Genomic DNA, 20,836 nt, shown 5'->3' on the forward strand with positions numbered 1-20,836 from the left:
ACCTGAAAAGTACAGAGCTTTAACCATACAGACAGGTCGAAGATGATATTCTGTCGATGATGAGCTTTAACTGCTGGAGTTTTATACATTAAAACATTTCACTCACTTACTACAATTAATTACTCAGCCCAAATGAAGAACATCACCCTTCAATTGAACTAATAGATCCAAACCTGTTCCAGCATTACTTTACCTCTGTGCACAAAGCCAGCTTCATGAATATTTGGTTTTCATGGGTTAAAATGGAAGATCTCAAGTGGCCTTCTATAGAGGTCTGACCTCAACCCTACTGAACATCTTTGGGATGAATTGGAACACTGACTGCACCCCAGGTCTCCTCACTCTACATTAGTCCTCTACAACAAAAATCTCCACAAGTTCACTCAAAAATCTAGTAGAACACCTTCTTTAGATGAGTGGAGTTATTATGACAGCAAATTGAGACTAAATGTGTAATGGGATTTTCTAAAAATCACTCGTACCAATATTATGGTCATGCATCCACAAACTTTCTTATCCCCTATTATGAATGGTGAACTTGTCAATAAAAATAAAACACATTAACCAAATTTTTTTGTATGCTGCTGTAGAACTCAGACTGCGAGAATGCTAACTGTGTGGGAATTGAGGGAGTTCTGGAAGCGTATTACGAATGTCTGCGAACGGTGCAGCTCTACGGCCCCACCAACTTTGCTCCTGTCATCAGCCAGGTGGCAGAGTAAGTGACGATCTTTCTTACGTCACCCTTATTTTCTCTATCTATTTGTCCTCTATTTATTAATAAGCTCAGCCTGAAGTCTTCAGAATCTCTCAACTCTCACATATCCAAATCTCCATCTGGATCCTGATGAAAAAAATAAAATAACAATGTGTCTAGTTAATCTAAAAAAAATTATATAAATAAATAATCAACATAGTTTGTGTTTGGTGCACCCATAACTGTATTTAAGCCACAGTTCCTCAAAATGGGGATGCTAAGGATGCTGAGATGTGTGCCAGTAAAACAGGCTGAAAAATATTATTTGAAATAGAGATAAAATCAGCTAATGAATCTATAAATTTGGAATAGAATAAATCAGAAGGATATACAGACTGCCTTCAAACTCTTGGAATTGCAAATAGCATTAAAAGGGTTCTACTGTCTGTCATTTTCTAATCAATGTCATGTTGAATGTCTGTGAACTTCTATCTGTGACTGATAATACAGAGCGTTTCTTCGTTTGTTTCGTTCGTTTCTGTCTCTGGTGTAAAAGCTTGTTCCACCTTTCATAGGGCCGCAGCGGGCGTAACGGACGGCTCGCAGTATTTTGTGTTGCTCATGATCACAGATGGCGTCATCTCCGACATGGTGCAGACTAAAGAGGCCGTGGTCAATGTAAGTCTTTTCCACCATCATTTCCATCATCCTTTACTGCAGCTTCCAAATGTGAGTTTTCTCTCTGTTTGTCTCATTCTCTTTCTGTCTCGCTCTCTCCTTCTACAGGCTTCCTCCCTGCCCATGTCAATCATCATTATTGGAGTGGGGCCTGCCGAGTTTGATGGTGAGTGTAGAAGACTTTGAATTTATGAGCTATTCGGGTATAGAAGATACCAGACCAGAGGAAAATACACAATACTATTTTGAAAAGAAATACTTGTCTACATACACTGTATGGACAAAGGTTTGTAGACACCTGACTTAAAGATTAATATGTGCTTTTCGAATATGCCATTTAGTACATATTTGCTGTTATATTAACATCCACTCTTTTGGGAAGATGTTCCACTTGGTTTAGGAGTGTGCTTGTGGAGATTTGTAAAAGATTCTTTAATCCACAAGGATGTTAGTAAAGACAGGTACTGATGTTGAGGATGCAGTCAGCATTCCAATGGTGTTCAGAAGAAATGAGGTCAGTTGCTTTGTTTACACATTGTTCACACATTGTCATGCTGGAACAGGTTTGGTTTGAAGTTTAAGTGAAGGCAGTTTTCATGCTACACATCCAAAGACATCCTATAAAATTGTGTGCCTCCAACTTTGTACTAAAAGTTTCTGAAGAACCATATATGGCTGGAAAAGTCAGGTGTCACAAAACGTTTGTTCATATAGTTGTAAAAACCAGAGCAACTGAAAGCTCTGATAAGTGCTGCAGAATCCCATAAAATGTCATAATGTTACATTATAAAGTAGGTGATTTGAGTTATGTGCATTAATATAAATTCTGTGGAGGGGATGACTAAATCAGTTTTTTTTCTTTTCAAGAAAGTGTCTATGGTAGCACATTGTGTTTCTGCCCTCATTGAAGTGAGTTGTTGATTGAGGAAACATCACCTGCTGAACATATTCACGGCAGGATACCATCTTTATTTGTTTGGTGGTTGTTCCTTATCACAAGAATATGGACGAAAAGATTGTATCTTGTATGATCTCAGAGGAAGAATTCAGACATCTATTGAAAAGTAAAATATTTCTGTACCTCTGTGCTCTGGTCACATGATCACTCAAAACTGGTATGCCAGACGAGCCTTGCTCTAGATTCCTGCTGTGCGTGTTTTCCTGAATATTCTTCTGTTTTTGTTACATTAGTATGTCCTGTGGGGGAGAAGAATATTTAGGGAGCTTTCTTACTGGTTTGGTTTTGTGCGTGTTGCATGCAATACATGCATAATAAATTAATATGTACTGTAGCAGGGCAGTGTGTTGACTGCTTTGTGGTACCGAAATGAAAGCTGTGCCTGCTCTTCTCTGTGCAGCGATGGAGGAGTTGGACGGTGATGAGGTGCGGGTGTCCTCCCGGGGTCGTGATGCAGAACGGGACATTGTTCAGGTGCATATCACTTCAACAGTTTTTTTTTTTTCGATTTTTTATTTTTATTTTTTTTTGAAAGAGCTCATTTTATTGTTAGCCAAATGTTCATTACTGTATGTCACTCATTTCTGTATATATATATAACAGTTCTCACCTGGTCTTGCTTCTCAAACCACATTTACCCTGTAACATTTTTCATGTTCACCTTCCCCAGCTGAATTGTCACAAATGTAATTTAATGCCTTGATGTAACACAAATCTGATTTTTTAAGGCCTTTGTGTGCACACAAAATCGAATCTTTTTAAATCTGACCTGAACCACATAGGTCAAATATGTATTCAGTAAATGGCACTGCAACAGTTAAATGGGAATTTTGTGTCTGAATGAAAAGTTACCGTTATTCACCCCAAAGCACATCGTCTGTTTTCATCTTACACCGTATCAATGGACCATCATTGCCTCGTTTATGTTTATACATTACACATACCTCATTTATGCATTTGACCCTTTAATGGTTATGTTATCACTCATCTGTTTTAAGGATTTTCTTCATGTAGGAAAACCTGAACATTTACAGTAGGAATAAAATCTATAAATGGTAAACATCTCCTGGCAGAAATCTTCTCCATATTAGTTTATTAGGATTGGAAATAATATATGTACTGTATGTACGCCACACAACACTGATGTATGTAGATGTCAGTAATTTTAGGGCAATAACATTAGACCAATGACCAATTAGGTTTTGATATATTAGAAACCTTAAAACAATATAAGCTGTAATACACTTGATGGCCACTGATCAGCCATAACATTATGACTACCTGCCTGATATTGTGTTGGTCTATATATATATATATATATATATATATATATATATATATATATATATATATATATATATATATATATATATGTTTTAGTTGATCTTGCGTCTTGTTTTATGTCTCTCAGTTTGTGCCGTTCAGGGACTACATCGACCGCTCGGGAAATCAGGTGTTAAGCATGGCTCGTCTGGCCAAGGATGTACTGGCTGAGATCCCAGAGCAGCTCCTGTCTTTCATGAAGAGTCGTGGCATCGACCCCAGGCCTGCTCTGTCCCACTCCCCTACACCACATATCCACGTACATCTCTGATCCTAGATCCAGCTCCTGTTCACACTACAGATTAATGGATATACTAACTTTCCCATGACTGAAATATTAACTGTATAATATAGTCTAGTTGGATGTGGTTACATCAGCCTTTGATGGTAATAGTCACCATGTTTGTCATCGGTTTTCACTTACTCAGGTTATAAGTATTGTCTTGTCTTTATTGGCTGTATGACATCACTGTATATCACCTTCAAATTCTCTGTAAACTGTAGATGTACGTCCAAGATGGATGGTTTAACACATGCGCATTTCATGTCTTTAACATGTAGTGCAGCACCTTGCAATTATTTATTTTATTCCCTATAACCTTCCTCAGCTGTGTTCACTCTTACAGTACCATCTCTCACACTCTCTGTCTTTGTTTTTCTTTTTCTCTTTAAACAGATTGCAAACTCGTATACATTCGGCCTTTACCCGTCCACAAAGAACCAGTGGTGTAAATAAGTGCAGCATTTTCTAACTGAAGGGTTTTTTTTTTTTTACAGAAATGAACCAGGCATTGTTGAGAAAAGAAGAACTAGGGACATTGTTTAGTCTTGAAGGCACATAATAACCCTGATGAGTTTTCCCACATTTACTTTATATGAATGTCTTCACCATTATTTTTACATTCAGTTACAAATGAAGTTCGGTTTAACGCTGGGCAATGTCCATGGCACAAGTTAGTTATTTGTGATATAACAGGTATAAAAAGTGGTTCTCATCAGCCTCTTGTTTTCTCACAAGGCAAAAAAATGTCATGTTACTGAGAAACTGTCAAGCGCAAAATCATCTACCCCGAACACGTTCCCCAGGCAGAAATACTTAAAAGCTCGGTTTACTGTCTGACTGTCAAGAAGCGCTGACGCAGGAGTCTGCAAGAAGCTTCACCCGAATGTCTTCATTTGTTTAACTGCTAAACTTAAGTTATGCAAGACCTGTTCATGTTTGTGGCATGGTAACATTTCACACTGAACAATACTGTTGCATAAATAATAGGTATCTAACCAGGAATGAGCAAACAGTCTGATTATTATTTTAACTAAAATAATCAATATTTATTACTTATGATACAGGGATATTATTGACCTGATTTCTCTGTATGCCTTGTCTGGATAAATGACAACACTACACTGTAACATGTACTGTATGTTAGAGACTGAGATGTATATATATATATATATATATATATATATATATATATATATATATATATATATATATATATATATATAGGTTGACCTATACTATATAGACTAAAGTATTGCAACACCTAACTGTTCCAGCCATTTGTGCATCTTCCCCAAACTGTTCTCACAATGTTAGAAGAACAAAATTGTATAGGATAGTGGATGTGGTGTGATTGAAATAGGGGGACCCAAACCTATTCCAGCATGATGCCCCTGCGCACAAAGCCAGCTCCATGATGATATGCTATACATCAGCTTCAGTGGAAGATGTTCTGCTATAAACCTCTGACCTCAACCCTATCGATCACCTTTGGTATGAATTTGAACACTGACTGCACCCCAGCCCTCCTCACCTCACCTCCATCAGTATTTACACCCTTGTGGCTGAACGAGCACAAATCTCAACAAAATTTAGTGGAACATCTTCCCAGAAGAGTGAGGGTTATTATAACAGTAAATCAGGACTAAAAGTGGATATATATATATGTATATAATGAAATGTAGCTTCAGGATCATTAGTAGTTATTATAACATAGACAGAGTTCGCTAAAAGCAAAAAAAAAGGTTCTGTGATATGCATGACTCTATACAAAAAACTTACACTTTTGTTACTTATGAGTTAAGGAACAGTATTTAACAGTATTGGCATGAAAATAATGATTTATTAGAACCATTAATGTATACCTTCAATTTTCCTTGAGGCAGGCACTTATTTTTTAAAACAAAAGGGCCCGATTGGTTGTACATACAAAACACAACACCACAGAGGGATTAGTGTTTGGGAGTTGAGAATATTATGTTAATAATGGTTCATGGATGAGACACACTGAATCAGCCTTTAATTCAGTACATGTTGGAGTACTTGCATTGTACTGAAAATGTACATGGTATTATATTGTATTATAAGACGCAGTAATTACACAGCATTTTGCATGAATATGTCTGCACAACCCACTCTTATATTCCTGAACGTTTTCTCATTTCCCAACCAAATCAAATGTTGCATGGTTGAATCTCATACTGTGAGACAACATACAGCCTAAACAATTATATTTGTACAAGTTTTTTGTGCTTGTGCGACATCTTGTGGTGAACATTGTAGTCACATGTAAAAAAAAAAAAAAAAAAGTGAAATATATAAACCCTTTATATCTAGCTTAGTGTTAGGATGTGATTCAGGTTCGTTTTTTTCCATTACCATCAGTGTCTTACTACATTTTTTTAATAAAGCATGTATGACGTACATGTCGTCAGAAGATTTTTATCTGAGATCTGAAAATGAGGCTTTAGAAGTTTATCAGAGCTTTCATTTTTTCAGGATTTATACTTTGTTGATTAAAAGCAGACCAATTGCAAAAAAATTATTAGTTAAATTGTTAGTGAGGTAATAACTATTTAGAACACTCTCATAACACACAAGTCCCAATTTTAATACATTATTTATAAAAAAATAAAAATAAAAAGCCAAAAACAAATAATCATGAAATAATGGACATTGGCATAAAGTAGCTATCTATCTTTTTTTACAAAATAAACTATGACACATGAGAGGAACCGAAGCTGTACTATGGTCAAGGGAAGTAAAAAGGCAAAATGTGTAAAATAGGACAGATTGGTTGCACATACACAACATTTTGTAAGACTGCTTTGAGACACAATGTCCATTGTGGAAAACGCTACACAAATAAACTTGAACTTGAACACCACAACACCAATGAAGGACGAGTGTTTGTCCTAAGAATATTAGCAGTGTTTGGAAGAGAAGCATATAACGCTAAATTGTCTGTATTATGATGTGACAGCACACCGTATCAGCCATTAGCACATGTTGAAATAATGGGTTTTTTCTCCTTCTTCTACTTCTTTCGGCTGCGCCCATTAGGGGTCGCCACAGCGGATCATCAGTCTCCATACCACTCTGTCTCTTTTAAACCAGTCTTCGCTCACCACATCCATAAAACTTATTTCTCTCTTCCTTCCTCCTGGTGGCTCCATCATCAGCATTCTCCTACTGATATACTCCTTGTTCCTTGTCCAAACCATCTCAATCAGGCTTCTCTCCCTTTGTCTCCAAAACGTCCTACATGCACTGTCCCAGTATATACAGCGGTAAAAACTCTTTAGAATCCCTGGGGACAGATGAGCTTTAAGACTCCTCAAGAAGTACAAGGCGTTGTTGTGGCTTTCTAACCAGAGCTGAAGTGTTCTGGTGCCAGGACAGATCCTCAGAGATGTGAACTAACAAGAGTTTAAACCCTTTCTACCTCAGTCCTATTTATGTAGACTGAGAAGGGTCTCCTGCTGTTAGATTTCCGAAAGTCCACAATGAGCTCTTTAGTCTTCAGGAAACCTTTTACAGTTGTATTAAAAAAATTATTATTAACACTATTTTTTAATTCTTTGTCCACCAATGCCTCACTTGGACTGCATTCAAAATGTTAAATACAACATAAAAAAAGGGGGGGGGGGGTGTTTATCTAAATTAAGAGTCTGAACTTATTTGCTTTTTTTTATTGAACACAAATGCTTTCTTAATTTGGAGTTGTAGAATGTGTTCAGCTCATCATGACTTTCCTTTAGGAGCAATCAGAAATGGTGAAGTCCAGTTTCTGCCAAAGGTAAAAAACAAAAACAAAAAATAAGCATATATGAAGGTTTAGAAATAAAACTGAGTCTAAACAAACAATAGTCTTTCAAAGCAATTTCTAAGATAAGGTATTTCGTAAAATAACGATGATGTCGCTTTTACCCGGCTATAATATTACTATTACTCAAAGAGTAGAAAATCTACTGCCCACTGAATCCTGTTTGGTCCAGAATATTCCAGTGGTGTCCAAATCTAGTGTGCAGCCAACAGCTCACCTGCTTCATAATAAAGTTGTTCACATCCACAGTTTCAGGAAGAAAATCAGCCCAGTTCAATTTAGAGTCCCTCCATAAGTCCCCCACTTCTTTCTGGCTCTAAAGTGAAGAAAAACACAGCAATGACTTTAACAAAAAATAATCTTTTTTAACTAGTATAACAATACACTTTACTTCTTTCGCAATTATAATTTATATAAGATCGGACTGACAGCTTACCATTTGTTTGCAAAGAAGGTGCAATATTTCTGAAAATAATATGCCAGCTCTTGCCACAGTGAGCAACGGTTTGTTGAATTCACTGTAGTGGAAAAAAACAAAACAAACAAAAAAAACAATTAAAACCCAACAATAACGTCTTCTGGAACAAGAATTTATATGTACATTTCCAAATGTATCTGTAAATACCAAAATAATTCTCTCAAAGAGATTCCTCCTTCCTGGAGCACAGGATGAACGAGCTCCGCTATGTAACGCCAGATATAAGGAATGTCAGTGGCCAAATCTTCTGCTACCTCGAGGGTTTCTGAGAACCTGTGTAAACAAGGATAGGTAAGAAAATGGGGAAAAAAAAAGAAAGAGGCCATTAATAATGATATCAATTAATCCCAATGGACAAATATATCATCAAGCTGTCGACATCTCATGACGCAGACAGTTGTGTCTTTAGCGCCAGTGGGAGACGGAGCTCTGTGGTGCGGAATGTCACTTACCCTTTAAAAAACTGAGATGCGGAGAGGATCCCAGCCTGCAGCAGCCGATGGAATAGATGACCCATTTGGTCACGTGTGATCTGCTTTCGCTCCAGCGTGGTCTCCACACCCACCCGAACAAAAAGGTACAGCATCCTGCCCTGGTCCAGTTCCTTCACGCAATGCAAGGCCTCCTGCACACGAACCCACCACGATTATGTAACACAGAAACAAGATAATAACCGACGTGTAATAAAATAAATGTGATAAGACACTGCATGAGATAAATACCTTGTAATCATTTGCATGCAAATACTCTTCGATAATGGATTTGGACTGTTTCTCCATTTCTTCCTCTGATAGCGCAGGCTTGTTTGTAGTCGAGTCCTCCACTGTGTTGAGTTTTACTGAAACATATACATAATTGTGTCATGAGAAATAAAGCTCGTGCATTAAACTGAATTACAGTCAAGTTTCCTGGGCTGCAGTTTGGGTTCGTTTGGGACATGCAAGGAGGAAAAAGCTGAAACTGAGGGCTGAAGTGACAGTGAAAGTTTGCCGGGGCGCAAAACATCGGTGAGAAAAACACCTACAATTTGAACTTGCTTTTTTTCTTTTACACAAAACACATTAAAGAGAGCTGAGAAAAGGACACGATCTACAGACTGCATTCTCTAAAGACTGACCTGGTATGCTTGCTTTGTCTCCATTTCCTCCATTGCAGCCTTTCTTCCAGTTCCGCTGTCCTCGTCGGTCCCAATTCGATCCCAAATATATAGCATCGTTGTTTGCCAGCTGCACACAAATACAATTTCGTTTAATTAAGAATGCTCCTTAATAACCTGGTACACAAAATTGTACTTTGATTAATTGATTAAGGACCATTTAATAAACGGTATGAAATTCCACTTCTGACGTTTTTTCCAGGCAACTCTTTAAAGGTACACAATATTGCCAAATGTTTGTGGACACCTGGTCATAAGTACGGTATGTGATTTTTAAGCATCGCATTTCACATTTAGTCCCAATTTGTTTTTATAATTCCTTCTACTCTTCTGGGAAGCTGTTTTCCAATTTTGGAGTGTGTTGTGGACATTTGTTTTCATCGGCCACAAGGGTGTTAGTAAAGTCAGGTGATGATGCAGGTGAGGCGAGAAGGCCTGGCAGTGCATTTAGTGTTCCATTTGATCCCAAAGGTGTTCAATAGGGTTGAGTTTAGAGCCCAATAGAAGGCTATTTAAGATCTTTCTTACCAAACCATATAAGGCATATCTTCATGTAGTTCGCTTTATGCACAGGGGCATTGCCATGTTGGAACATGTTTGGGTTTCCAAGTTGTGAATGTAAAATATTTATTAGAGCGCATCGAAAGACATCCTGTACAATTGTGTGCCTCCAGCTTTGTGGTAACAGTTTAAAGAAGAACCACATATGGCAGGAAATGTCAGGTGTTTGCAAACTTTTTTGCAATATAGTGTGTATACTAGTCAATGATGTGAATAATTTCACCAGCAGGTGGAGCTCTTGGGCTTGCTTGATAAAACAAATATTGTGTATTATATCAGTGATAAAAATGTTTGAGTCAGTCTACATAGAGAGCTTTAAATAGTGACTGAAGATGTTCAAGGATCCTTCCACCAAAAAAATCGCCTTTCAAAAACATGTGACTTCACATTTAAAGTCAGTACCTTGTTCATTTTAGGGATCTTGTTGGGGTCTATTGTATCTTTCTTGGCAGGAGCAAGCACAGTGCTGTCTTTTAGAATTACTGTAGAAGAAACAAGAACAAAATATACAGTTCATTAGGTAAGTGCTGTAGCACACATCGCAAAAAGATAATGGGACTATGCTGTAAAAAGTATAGCACATATAGCCCTCTCTAACCTGGTCTCCTTTTGCCTTTGGACTTAAGCTGCTTGTGAACTTTTAATTGCTCTTCCAGCTCCTCAAATTGAGCATCCTTGTGGATCTGCTCAATGGTCTTCGGGCCTTTTTCAGCTTTCTTTGATACCCAGTTGTTCTGTAAAAAAAATTTTAAATTTTTTTAAAAAGACACGTCATGCACCGTTTTATCATTTCCATATGTACTACTGTTAAACGTAAGCACAGATGCATGTCTAATAGACAAACAAACAAATTCACTAACCAGACGCAGGTCAATTACATCCTGGAGCATGAAACGAATGCGTGACGAGGTTTTTCTCTCATTTATTATTTTTTCAATCTGCTTAATGTACTGATCCATTCGTGACTAAAGGATAGAAAAGAAAATAGGCAACATTTTAACAGAAGCGTTTCAATACCTATTCTACTGATAAGGACATGTGAGAAGTTTTAAAAAGCAAAAGAGTTGCATAGTCATGAACATAATAGTGTACAACTTTGCAGGATGGTAATTAGAACAATCCCGAATAATGAAAATGGTCTAAAATGCCGGCTTTGGTTGTTTACCTTCCCCATCTCCAAGTCTATCTCTTTGCCGGCGGTCGTGAGGAGAATTGAGAGGCACTCGAGACTTCCCTCGTCATTTCTCTTCAGCAGTTTCACCACGCAGTTATGAATGATTGACTCCGTCAACATCCGCAACTTAAACAGCTGCCCGATGAACTTCATGTTGCCCTTAGTTTTTCGGCAAGCTTGGTTTTTTGCCTCCTCCAGCTCGTCCTGAAGCCGCTCACGTTCACTGGCCTGGAAAAGTAAATCGTTATCATCATAAAAACAAAAAATAATAAAAAATCCATGCACTGGAGGAATAAAAATATTACACAAAGATACCATAGCAATTTTACAGAAGGACAGGTTCAAGCCTGATAACAGATTATCGACTTGAAGCTTAATTTGCAAATTCAGCAGATTTTGATTCTATTCTGTGGGAAACACAAATTGAAAGCCCTCTTGAGAGAAACGATGCTTACTGAAACAGCTGCTTCCAGTTCCTGCTGTTTTTTATCAAGGACATCGTTGCTCGTTTTGTCCTTATCAAATTCTTTCTGACAGCGGTGAAGGAGCAGCGTTCGAAAGTTCACATTGCTGTGGGGTTTGTTTGCCATGGGCACATCTATCTAAAAAGAAAAATAAGAAGAAAATTCCACAGTTAGAATCACAAATAGGCTTAAACTCACTAAAACATAAAGAAGGAGATGTGATGTTTTACTTACTGCAGCCAGAGATTTACACATGATCCCGTACCCCATGGAGAAGTTGGGCTCATCAATGGCTTTCTCAAATATCAGGTTGACGACACCCTTAAGTCGCTCCTCTGTGTCGATGTGGAGCTCTTTCAACTGCTTCATCAGCTGATTGAACATCTCCGGCGTCAGTTTGTTGAGGATACTGCGCACCGTCCGGAAAAGCTCCTGCACAACACACAACATCAGCACGACTGTATTTTAAAAAAAATATCTGCATCCAACAGACCAATTGATTGCACAGACAGCGAGTGCGAATTGTAAATCTTTCTGCAACGACAGTGTGCAACAGCAAAGTAATGTGCTAACCTCAGTTTTCTGGGTTTCGGGGTCCTCTGTGGAATTCCTTCTTTTCATGCAAGGCTTCCAGGCATTCTCAGCCTTCTTCAACTCTACCTCTTCATTCATAGGCACAATCCTGAAGATCTTACAGGGTAGAGGCTGCCTCAGACTTGCAGTCAGTTCCTAAAAGAGCAAACATAATAAAGCAAAATATAAGGCAAAACATTTGCGATATTACTGATATAATGTATATATTAATATTGTAGTGTTATTGTGTTATAATACTCAAAGAAACATAAAACTGAAGTGATGAATTACTTCAAATAAAAGGTTGTGATACATGTAACATGATAATAGGAGCACAACACACTTATTAGTAAAAAAAAAAAAAAAAAAAAAAAGCCAGACTGCCGAATAAAATAGTGCACATATAGTGCATACTGCATTACAGACACAAAACAGTAACGATTGTGATGAGTGGAGACCTCTGCTTAAAATATAAATGATGCAGTCAATAAAGCCCATGTCTCAGGCAGTTTACCTTGTCCAATATAATATCTTTTACAGGTGGAAGCCCCTCTGGCTTCTGCATAGAGGCAGGTTTAAACTGGAGGCTCAAAATAAAGTCTTTACTGTATTGTATCCTCCTATTCTCCAACTGTGCAACTGTGGCGCTGTTGGGCCCTTCTGCTGGTGTAAGGACTCCATTGATGCTTTCATTCTCACAGCTGTGCTTGGGTTCCTTCTTTACAAACTCAGCTTCCTGCTTTTCATTCTCTTCAACTGGCTCTGGCTTCACCTAAAACACCAACACACTTAATAAAAAACCTTGCAGGACTACTGTGAAGTTGTAGTGTAAATCTAGATTACACACACATTATATATTATAATACACACAAATACATACATACACACGCGCATACATATATATATATGTGTGTGTGTGTGTTATAATATAGATATAAACCTCATTTCACTACTAAAATATTACTGTGTCCTTCAGTTATTTGATAGATCGAAATGAAATTGCTGATCCAAACACCCAAATATTTATAAATGTAAATCATGGACATTGTCAGCGGTTCCTAAACTTTTGCATACAACTGTAATTAAACCATATTTTCAGATTAGAAGTTTCAATAAAGCCAATGTCTCAAGCAGTTTACCTTGTCCAATATAACATCTTTTACAGGTGGAAGCCCCTCTGGCTTCTGCATAGAGGCAGGCTTGAACTGGAGACTCAAAATAAAGTCTCTACTGTATTGTTTGCTCCAATTCTCCAACTGTGCAACTGTGGCGCTGTTGGGCCCTTCTGCTGGTGTAAGGACTCCATCGTTGCTTTCATTCTTACAGCTGTGCTTGGGTTCATTCTACGGTTAATAATAGATCATTTAATTCGAGTTAATTTGAGGAACACTTCAGTGTTTTCAACCTGATTTACACCAACAGCATCTGTCTGTATTTTATGTGCAATATCTAAAAACAAGGACTTAATAGCTTCCTAGCTGCTTTCTAGTTTAGAGAGACCGAGCAGAAAACTTTACTCGTAACTCTATAATAATAACTCAAGTCAAAGGGCAGTTGTGGGGAAGTAGAACAATTATGTGAATCGTTTTTTTTTTTTTCTTCATACAGCATTCTCATAAGGTAAAAGGTATTTGCATATTAAGATTTAGACGAGGGAATCTTTCATTTGAAGAAAATCACCATTTAACATACAAAACAGTGTCAGTGTTTCTGCCGAGCAATAAGTAATATTTTATGTATTGCTCCGGTGTAAAATTCCGACGAAAGAACATCTAAGAACAGCTAATTGCAAAGATGCTATGCATTGCTACAGATGTGTGAGAAAGTGAGAAGACTGTCGAAATCGGACAATATTTGATGCAGAGGAGAGCACTGCCATGGTGTGCATCACTTGCAAATATCATTAGACATTTTATTTACAGCTAAATTAAAACATGTTGGAAAACGCTGGATTACTCATTTTGTTTGGTTTGTAAAATTGTAACTGATTTGGATGCCGAATTAAAACACAATGCAAGGCAAACAATTTGCCCTAAACTCACCTCTCTGAGCAATTTAGAGTTGTTGTGACGAGGAGCTGCGTCGGTTTCGGACGGCCCATCGATAGCTTCTAGAGACTTATCAAGTAGAGAGATTGGCCTTTCTGCTGCATCTAAAGCAGTACATTTTAATGCATATCCCTCAAGCGTTGGCCTGTCATCTGTAGGCAGCAAAGACATTGAGAATTAAAACACAGATGAGACACGAGTCAAAGTACAGAAGAAAATCAACTGTAAGTATTAGTGTAGTAAAAATTCATTGGGGGATACAAAGTGTCTGGCCATTTGCAAGCTCAATGGTCATGTATGTAAGGAGTAAAAGGAACAGCATGGATGGGACTTACCTGGTTTCCAGTGGGGAGAAGCAGGGAGGACCTGGGCTTTGTCCACATTATAGATGACGTGCTCTTGTTCCACTACTTGGTTCGGCTGCTGGAATATGAGGTAAAATGTAAAAAAAAAACATGAACATAAAAGCTAGCAAATTAGAAATAAAAAAATAAGGAAGAATAAAGGAAAGCAGATTGCACACATATGAAACACACTGTGAAAAAGAAAATGTTAATATGTGCAAAGAATTTAGGGAGAAGACAGCATTAATAGAAAAAATAAAAAAATAAACCAAGAGGTGTAAAGAAAATAAAGAGCATTAAGTGACAAGCAGAGGGCATAGATTAGGGACTGGGGCATGATGAGACAGACATCGCGCACACACACACACGGTTAGAGGCGAGTTGGTAGATCACACAAAAACAATTGAAATGGCGAAAGAGGAGAGATGAACTGTCAACATTTAGAAAGAAAAGACAAAATAAGATTAACAATGCAATAGTGAGGGTTTTCTTTATAGAAAGTGATTTCCCTCTGAGTCGCTGTGCTGCATCATTATTATACAGCATTTGCTTGGGCTTTGTTTATATACAGAACAGCATGCGAAATCAGAATCTGGTAGGCAGAAGTGAGATGAAGGACAAAATATGTTGCCACATAAATTAGACCAACACATTCAATCTTATCAGCAGCTGTGCAAAAGAAGTTTGATTTATTCATTTACTCTCAAGCTAACAAAACACATGATGGCTGAAAATGACCAAACAAAAAACACCAGCGACTGTAATGCCATTACTATGTTCAGTAATAAATCAACACGAAGATTAAAACACTGAAAACTAATATTAGAACAAAAGAGCTACTGTAAGCCGTGTCTCAGGGTTTTATGAATGAGCCAGAAAAAGCTGCTTTAACTCTGCATGTGTGTGTTTTATTGGATGTGTTACCTGTGGAGGAGTATAGATGGAGGATGGTTGCTCCACTTGCTGAAAGGTGTTCTGAATCCTGCCAACTTCCAATATAATCTCTTCTGTGAGATCCTTCATGCCCTGGTTGGGATCTCGGACACGCATCTTCAATGGGAAATAAATACCACATGATCAAATATAAATAGTCAAATTACAGAATGAATCGATACTGAAACAAAGAGGAAGCACACATACTGCTTTCATCTTCCTCTTGGCAGGTGCGGGTTGCAGTGGAGAGACCATTGAGTATGACAACTGGTTGAACATGGTCTGATCAGTACTACATGGAATCCCTGCAGCTGACAGTAAAAAAACATCAGTTTCATTAAGTCGTAAGGATTAGAACATCCTACAAGAAAAAGGACACTTTTTGTATATATGACTAGAAAGGCAGGACGAACTTACCATATGCTGAATAAAACTCTTCAGGAGTAGGTCCAGGGTTAAAGGCATTGAGACCTGTGGGATAGACCGAGTGCTCCTGAAGAGGCACCGCATGTAGAGAAGCACTGTGGTGATTCTGTAACACATACAACAAGCTGTAAAAGGATATACAGTGATTATTGCAAAGCGCAATGACCCTTTGACCTTTCCGAAACACCTTTCCCCCGTTTGCCTCATTACATAAGACACTGTTAGGTATGGTGATGAAGGTTAAGTGAGTTGGGTGAGACAAATTGTGTAAGGTCAGGGGGCAGGATAGGCATGACAGGGCAGCCCGGGAGGTGGGTGAGGAAGGCCAGGTGGCCCTTTTGGCAGCAGTAAGTAAATTTAATTGATGAGGTACAAATGGGCTTCAGTTTAATCTGTGTGGAAAAACAGCGTGTCGGTGATCTGTACATTACCATATTTTGATCATCTGTAGAACTCGCAGTCACGTCGAGGAGGGCAGGACCGTAAGTCAATGCATACTGCTGATTAGAACGACATGAAAATGTCTGTCAATACATAGATTACCATATATAACAGCAAGGAGGATGAGTGTAAACACACTGCTGCTTTTCCTCCCCAAAAAAGAAGCAGGAGATACTGGTACTCTCACATGTTTACATTTCTGATGCAGTTTGGCTTCCTGTTGCTCAAAAGATGTGTTTATGTGGTCGATTTGTACATAATTACTTTGTCTAGTTAATGAGTGTATAGTTTTAGTAAAAATATATAATAAATAAATAAATAAATAATAAAACACTTGAATTTCTTAACATTTTCATTATATAAAAAAATAATAATCATAATAATAATAATTACATGAATAAATAAATAAAAAGCCACATTGCTGTCTGACCGTCAGATCGACCCCAAACGTTAGTAATGTTACTATTAAAATTTTTTTTTTTAATCCAACAAAAGGATTTTTTATATTTGCTCAATAACAGATCTAGAATGTATACAGCTCAATTTTGTTCCTATTTTATGTAAATGAAGAAATCAGGATGTTTTATTTCTGTATTTTGTTGCAGTTATTTTATAGAAAACGAATATTCCTTCTGCATTCATGCATAACTTTTAATCTGTTTAATCAAATCAGAGCCGTGTCCTCTCAGATCCATGGCCAGCTACGCTCACGGTCCTCTATATGGACATCTTTACAATCTGATTTTGTAGTCAGTTATGTTTTATAGATAGTTCTGAAACATAATTATGGCTTTGATGATCTGGCAGCTTGGTGGTGCTGGAATCTGAACTCACAACCTTCGGGTTAGAAGTCCAAACTCTACCCACCAAGCTACCACTTTTTATTCATTTCATTCCATTTTTAGCAGCGGTAATGTTCTGTGTGTTTAGGTGATGAGGTATTGATGCTATTGATGATTCAAGCTTATCAGCAGCTGTGCAAAAGAAGTTTGATTTATCCATTTACTCTCAAGCTAACAAAACACATGATGGCTGAAAATGACCAAACAAAAAACACCAGCGACTGTAATGCCATTACTATGTTCAGTAATAAATCAACACTAAGATTAAAACACTGAAAACTAATATTAGAACAAAAAAACTACTGTAAGCCGTGTCTCAGGGTTTTATGAATGAGCCAGGAGAAGCTGCTTTAACTCTGCATGTGTGTGTTTTATTGGATGTGTTACCTGTAGAGGAGTATAGATGGAGGATGGTTGCTCCACTTGCTGAAAGAGGTTCCGAATCCTGCCAACTTCTAATATAATCTCTTCTGTTATATCCTTCATGCCCTGGTTGGGGTCTCGGACACGGATCTTAAATGAAAAATAACCACATGATTAAATATAAATAGTCAAATTACAGAATGAATCGATACTGAAACAAAGAGGAAGCACACATACTGCTTTCATCTTCCTCTTGGCAGGTGCAGGTTGCAGTGGAGAGACCATTGAGTATGACGACGGGTTGTACATGGTCTGATCAGTACTACATGGAATCCCTGCAGCTGACAGTAAAAAAAAAACAGCATCAGTTTCATTAAGCCGTAAGGATTAGAACATCCTACAAGAAAAATGACACTTTTTGTATATATGACTAGAAAGGCAGGACGAACTTACCATATGCTGAATAAAACTCTTCAGGAGTAGGTCCAGGGTTGGAGGCATTGAGACCTGTGGGATAGATCGAGTGCTCCTGAGGAGGCACCGCATGTAGAGAAGCACTGTGGTGATTCTGTAACACATACAACAAGGAGCGATTCTGAGTATGGCACAAAAAAAATGACTGTAAAAGGATATACAGTGATTATTGATTAAGTGATGAAGGTGAATATAAAATAAAAATAAGCAGTAAGTAAATTTAATTGATGAGGTACAAATGGGCTTCAGTTTAATCTGTGTGGAAAAACAGCGTGTCGGTGATCTGTACATTACCATATTTTGATCATCTGTAGAACTCGCAGTCACGTCGACGAGGGCAGGAACGTAAGTCATTGCATACTGCTGATTAGAACGACATGAAAATATCTGTCAATACATAGATTATCATATATAACAGCAGGGAGGATGAGTGTAAACACACTGCTGCTTTTCCTCCCCAAAAAAGAAGCAGGAGATACTGGTACTCTCACGTATTTACATTTCTGATGCAGTTTGTTTATAAAAAGACATCCATTTTTTCCATTTTTAGCAGCAGTAATGTTCTGTGTGTTTAGATGATAAGGTGTTAATGGGATTCAGTTTAATCTGTGTGTAAAAACAGCGTGTCCGTGATCTGTACATTACCATATTTTGTTCATCTGGAGAACCTGCTGCCATATTCACCAGGACAGGAACATAAGTCACTGCATACTGCTGAGAAGAACGACATGAAAATGTCAGTCAGTACATCTGATAAAACATATATAACAGCAGGGAGGATGAGTGTGAACACACTGCTGCTTTTCCTCCCCAAAAAAACAAGCAGGAGATACTGGTACTTTCACGTTTACATTTCTGATGCAGCTTTGCTTTGTAGTTTCTTGTTGCCCAGAGGATGTGTTTCTAGGGTCAATTTGTACATGGTTAGTTTGTCTTGTTAGAGAGTGTGTAGTTTCATGTGCAGATGTAGAACAGCTGGATGTTGTCAATATTTTTAAGAAATGAGGATGGTTTATTTCTGTACTTGGCTACCGTTTTTGAATTGAACATTTCCTACTGCGGTAAATGAAGTAAACGATGCAATTCTTTCTATTCTTTTCACACTCCAATAAACTCAGAAGAAATGTAAAGGAGAAAGTGAAGCGCCTGATCGAGGCCATTCTGAAGATACTGTAGATCAGGGGTCACCAACATGGCACCCACTAGGACCATGAGTCGCCCGCCTTTTCTGAAAATAGCTCACCATATCGTCACCTACCAGTGAGCTGCATCATTTTTTTTGTTGCTTTTTCTTTTTTAAAATCACACTTGCATCGGTATAAAGTTATATATAGTTATATAAGTGTATATAAGTTGTATAAATAAAGTTTTGCATATTGATATTTACGTTTCCTACCTTGTTAAATCATTTTTGATAATTATTGTGAGAAATCATTAACGTGTCTTAACATAATAAATATCATTCATTATTAATAATAACATAATTAAAGGTAAATGGAGCAAAATTGTTATTTCAGAAGTGTGTATCAAACTGGTAGCCCTTCACATTAATAGGTACCCAAGAAGTAGCTCTCAGTTTCAGAAAGGTTGGCGACCCCTGCTGTTGATTTTTGGTACAAAATTTAAAAAAAATCGTTTGTGAGAACACGTACGAGAACACACACACACACACACACACACACACACACGGGAACAAACAAACACACACACACACACACACACACACACACACACACACACACACACACACACATATATTCTTATGTATTTGCCATATCTAGTATTAGTTTTAGCATAACTAGCTGGTAAAAGCGTTCAAAATAAGAACACTTCTTACCATATCTAAAGTTTTAGAGACTTAAAGACTTATCCAACTTTAAATCTGAAAGATTTCCGTTTCCTCTCTGGAGCGCGTTTTTTTGAGTCTTGACTCCTCGAAAGATTTCTCGATTATGACGAGTGATGGTGTTTGCCTGTTACTTTGACAACAGGTGCGCTCCAATTGGTGGGCGGGGCAATTGCTGCACCAATCAGAGACTGCTGAGGTCACAGACACTAGGCGGGGCTTCCGGAGTTTTTTTTTTTTTGCGCGCGCGCCTCCACGTAAAGCGCCTGTGACGTTTCTCTGACGTTTTGCGAGCGCCCCCTGTCTTGTCTTTTTTTTTTCTTTTTTTTCCCCCATCTTATTTTGTTTACAGTCCTTACAGTCGTTTATGTACTTTTCTTCACAAAGAATTCCAATAACAAATATGACACATTTCATCACCCACCCTATTTTTTTTTTTGTAAATTTCATTCCATAATTTCTAATTGTTAACCTTTTTTTTTTTGCTTTCTTTTGCTTTACAGTGTGCTTCGGAGCGTTTCTTAGATCAGAAATTAAATTAAAGCAAGGGACGTGTAAGGCATCAGGTCACCCAACAATCAACTAGTTATTTAAAAAAGTTGAATCTTGTGAACCTTTAATTGCTAAACGTATACAGACAGAGCAAACACAGAATTATCTACCAGAAAAATCTACTTAAGTACAGTAACGAAGTATTTGTACTTAAGTAAATTTTTCTGGTATCAGTACTTTACTTCACTATTTTTACTTTTACTTATTACATTTTTACACAAATATCTGTACTTTCTATTTCTTACATTTTCAAAACAGGATCGTTACTTTACACTGTAAAAAATGTCCGTAAATTTAACAGTAAAATACCGTATAAATGCTACAGGATAAAACTGTAATTTCACAAAACTTGCAATAACCGTAGAATTTACAGTGAAAAAACTTGTAATTAGATTTACA

The 20,836-nt window shown here is 37.6% G+C and overlaps 2 protein-coding genes across 11 annotated transcripts in view; one reads left to right on the forward strand and one right to left on the reverse strand.

Moving 5' to 3' along the window:
• Positions 1–5,093, forward strand: part of cpne9 (copine family member IX) — a 51,584-nt gene extending 46,491 nt beyond the window's left edge. For 2 of the 3 annotated variants that reach the window (XM_046869894.1, XM_046869895.1), the window contains exons 17-21: positions 591–718; positions 1,273–1,375; positions 1,484–1,541; positions 2,734–2,807; positions 3,745–5,093. In XM_046869894.1, the coding sequence (XP_046725850.1) occupies positions 591–718; positions 1,273–1,375; positions 1,484–1,541; positions 2,734–2,807; positions 3,745–3,927 (546 nt within the window). In that variant the 3' untranslated portion in view covers positions 3,928–5,093. The remainder of the gene's footprint in view (positions 1–590; positions 719–1,272; positions 1,376–1,483; positions 1,542–2,733; positions 2,808–3,744) is intronic. The other variant, XM_046869896.1, reaches the window with a different exon arrangement.
• Positions 5,094–7,686: 2,593 nt separating this feature from the next.
• Positions 7,687–20,005, reverse strand: LOC124399144 (eukaryotic translation initiation factor 4 gamma 3-like). 8 transcript variants are annotated; one of them, XM_046869888.1, is made up of 28 exons: positions 19,877–20,005; positions 18,685–18,753; positions 18,334–18,399; positions 18,019–18,133; positions 17,803–17,906; positions 17,590–17,715; positions 16,351–16,419; positions 15,911–16,025; positions 15,701–15,804; positions 15,485–15,610; positions 14,552–14,639; positions 14,211–14,368; positions 13,308–13,511; positions 12,683–12,940; positions 12,169–12,324; positions 11,830–12,027; positions 11,587–11,733; positions 11,123–11,359; positions 10,818–10,922; positions 10,556–10,691; positions 10,360–10,439; positions 9,358–9,466; positions 8,963–9,078; positions 8,693–8,865; positions 8,388–8,513; positions 8,199–8,280; positions 7,980–8,078; positions 7,687–7,726 (listed from the first exon to the last, which is right to left on the reverse strand). In XM_046869888.1, exons 1-28 carry the CDS (start codon positions 19,877–19,879, stop codon positions 7,694–7,696), a joined length of 3,402 nt encoding a protein of 1,133 aa, XP_046725844.1. In that variant the 5' UTR covers positions 19,880–20,005; the 3' UTR covers positions 7,687–7,693. The 8 variants fall into 8 exon arrangements, with proteins under 8 accessions (XP_046725844.1, XP_046725845.1, XP_046725842.1 ...); XM_046869889.1 differs by having other exon boundaries at positions 17,803–17,900; positions 18,334–18,402; XM_046869886.1 differs by having other exon boundaries at positions 16,351–16,416; positions 18,334–18,402.
• Positions 20,006–20,836: the final 831 nt, after the last annotated feature.

The sequence above is a fragment of the Silurus meridionalis genome, chromosome 16 (genome assembly GCF_014805685.1).
Source record: "Silurus meridionalis isolate SWU-2019-XX chromosome 16, ASM1480568v1, whole genome shotgun sequence".
Taxonomy (NCBI): domain Eukaryota; kingdom Metazoa; phylum Chordata; class Actinopteri; order Siluriformes; family Siluridae; genus Silurus; species Silurus meridionalis.

Bases quoted from the DNA above. Each gene is read 5' to 3' on its own strand.
- LOC124399144 (XM_046869885.1), bottom strand. The intron at 15,805-15,910 runs GTAAGTTCGTCC...TTTTACTGTCAG, and splicing joins AGAGTTTTATTCAGCATATG to CTGCAGGGATTCCATGTAGT. The intron at 12,941-13,307 runs GTAAACTGCTTG...TTGGTGTTTTAG, and splicing joins AAGATGTTATATTGGACAAG to GTGAAGCCAGAGCCAGTTGA.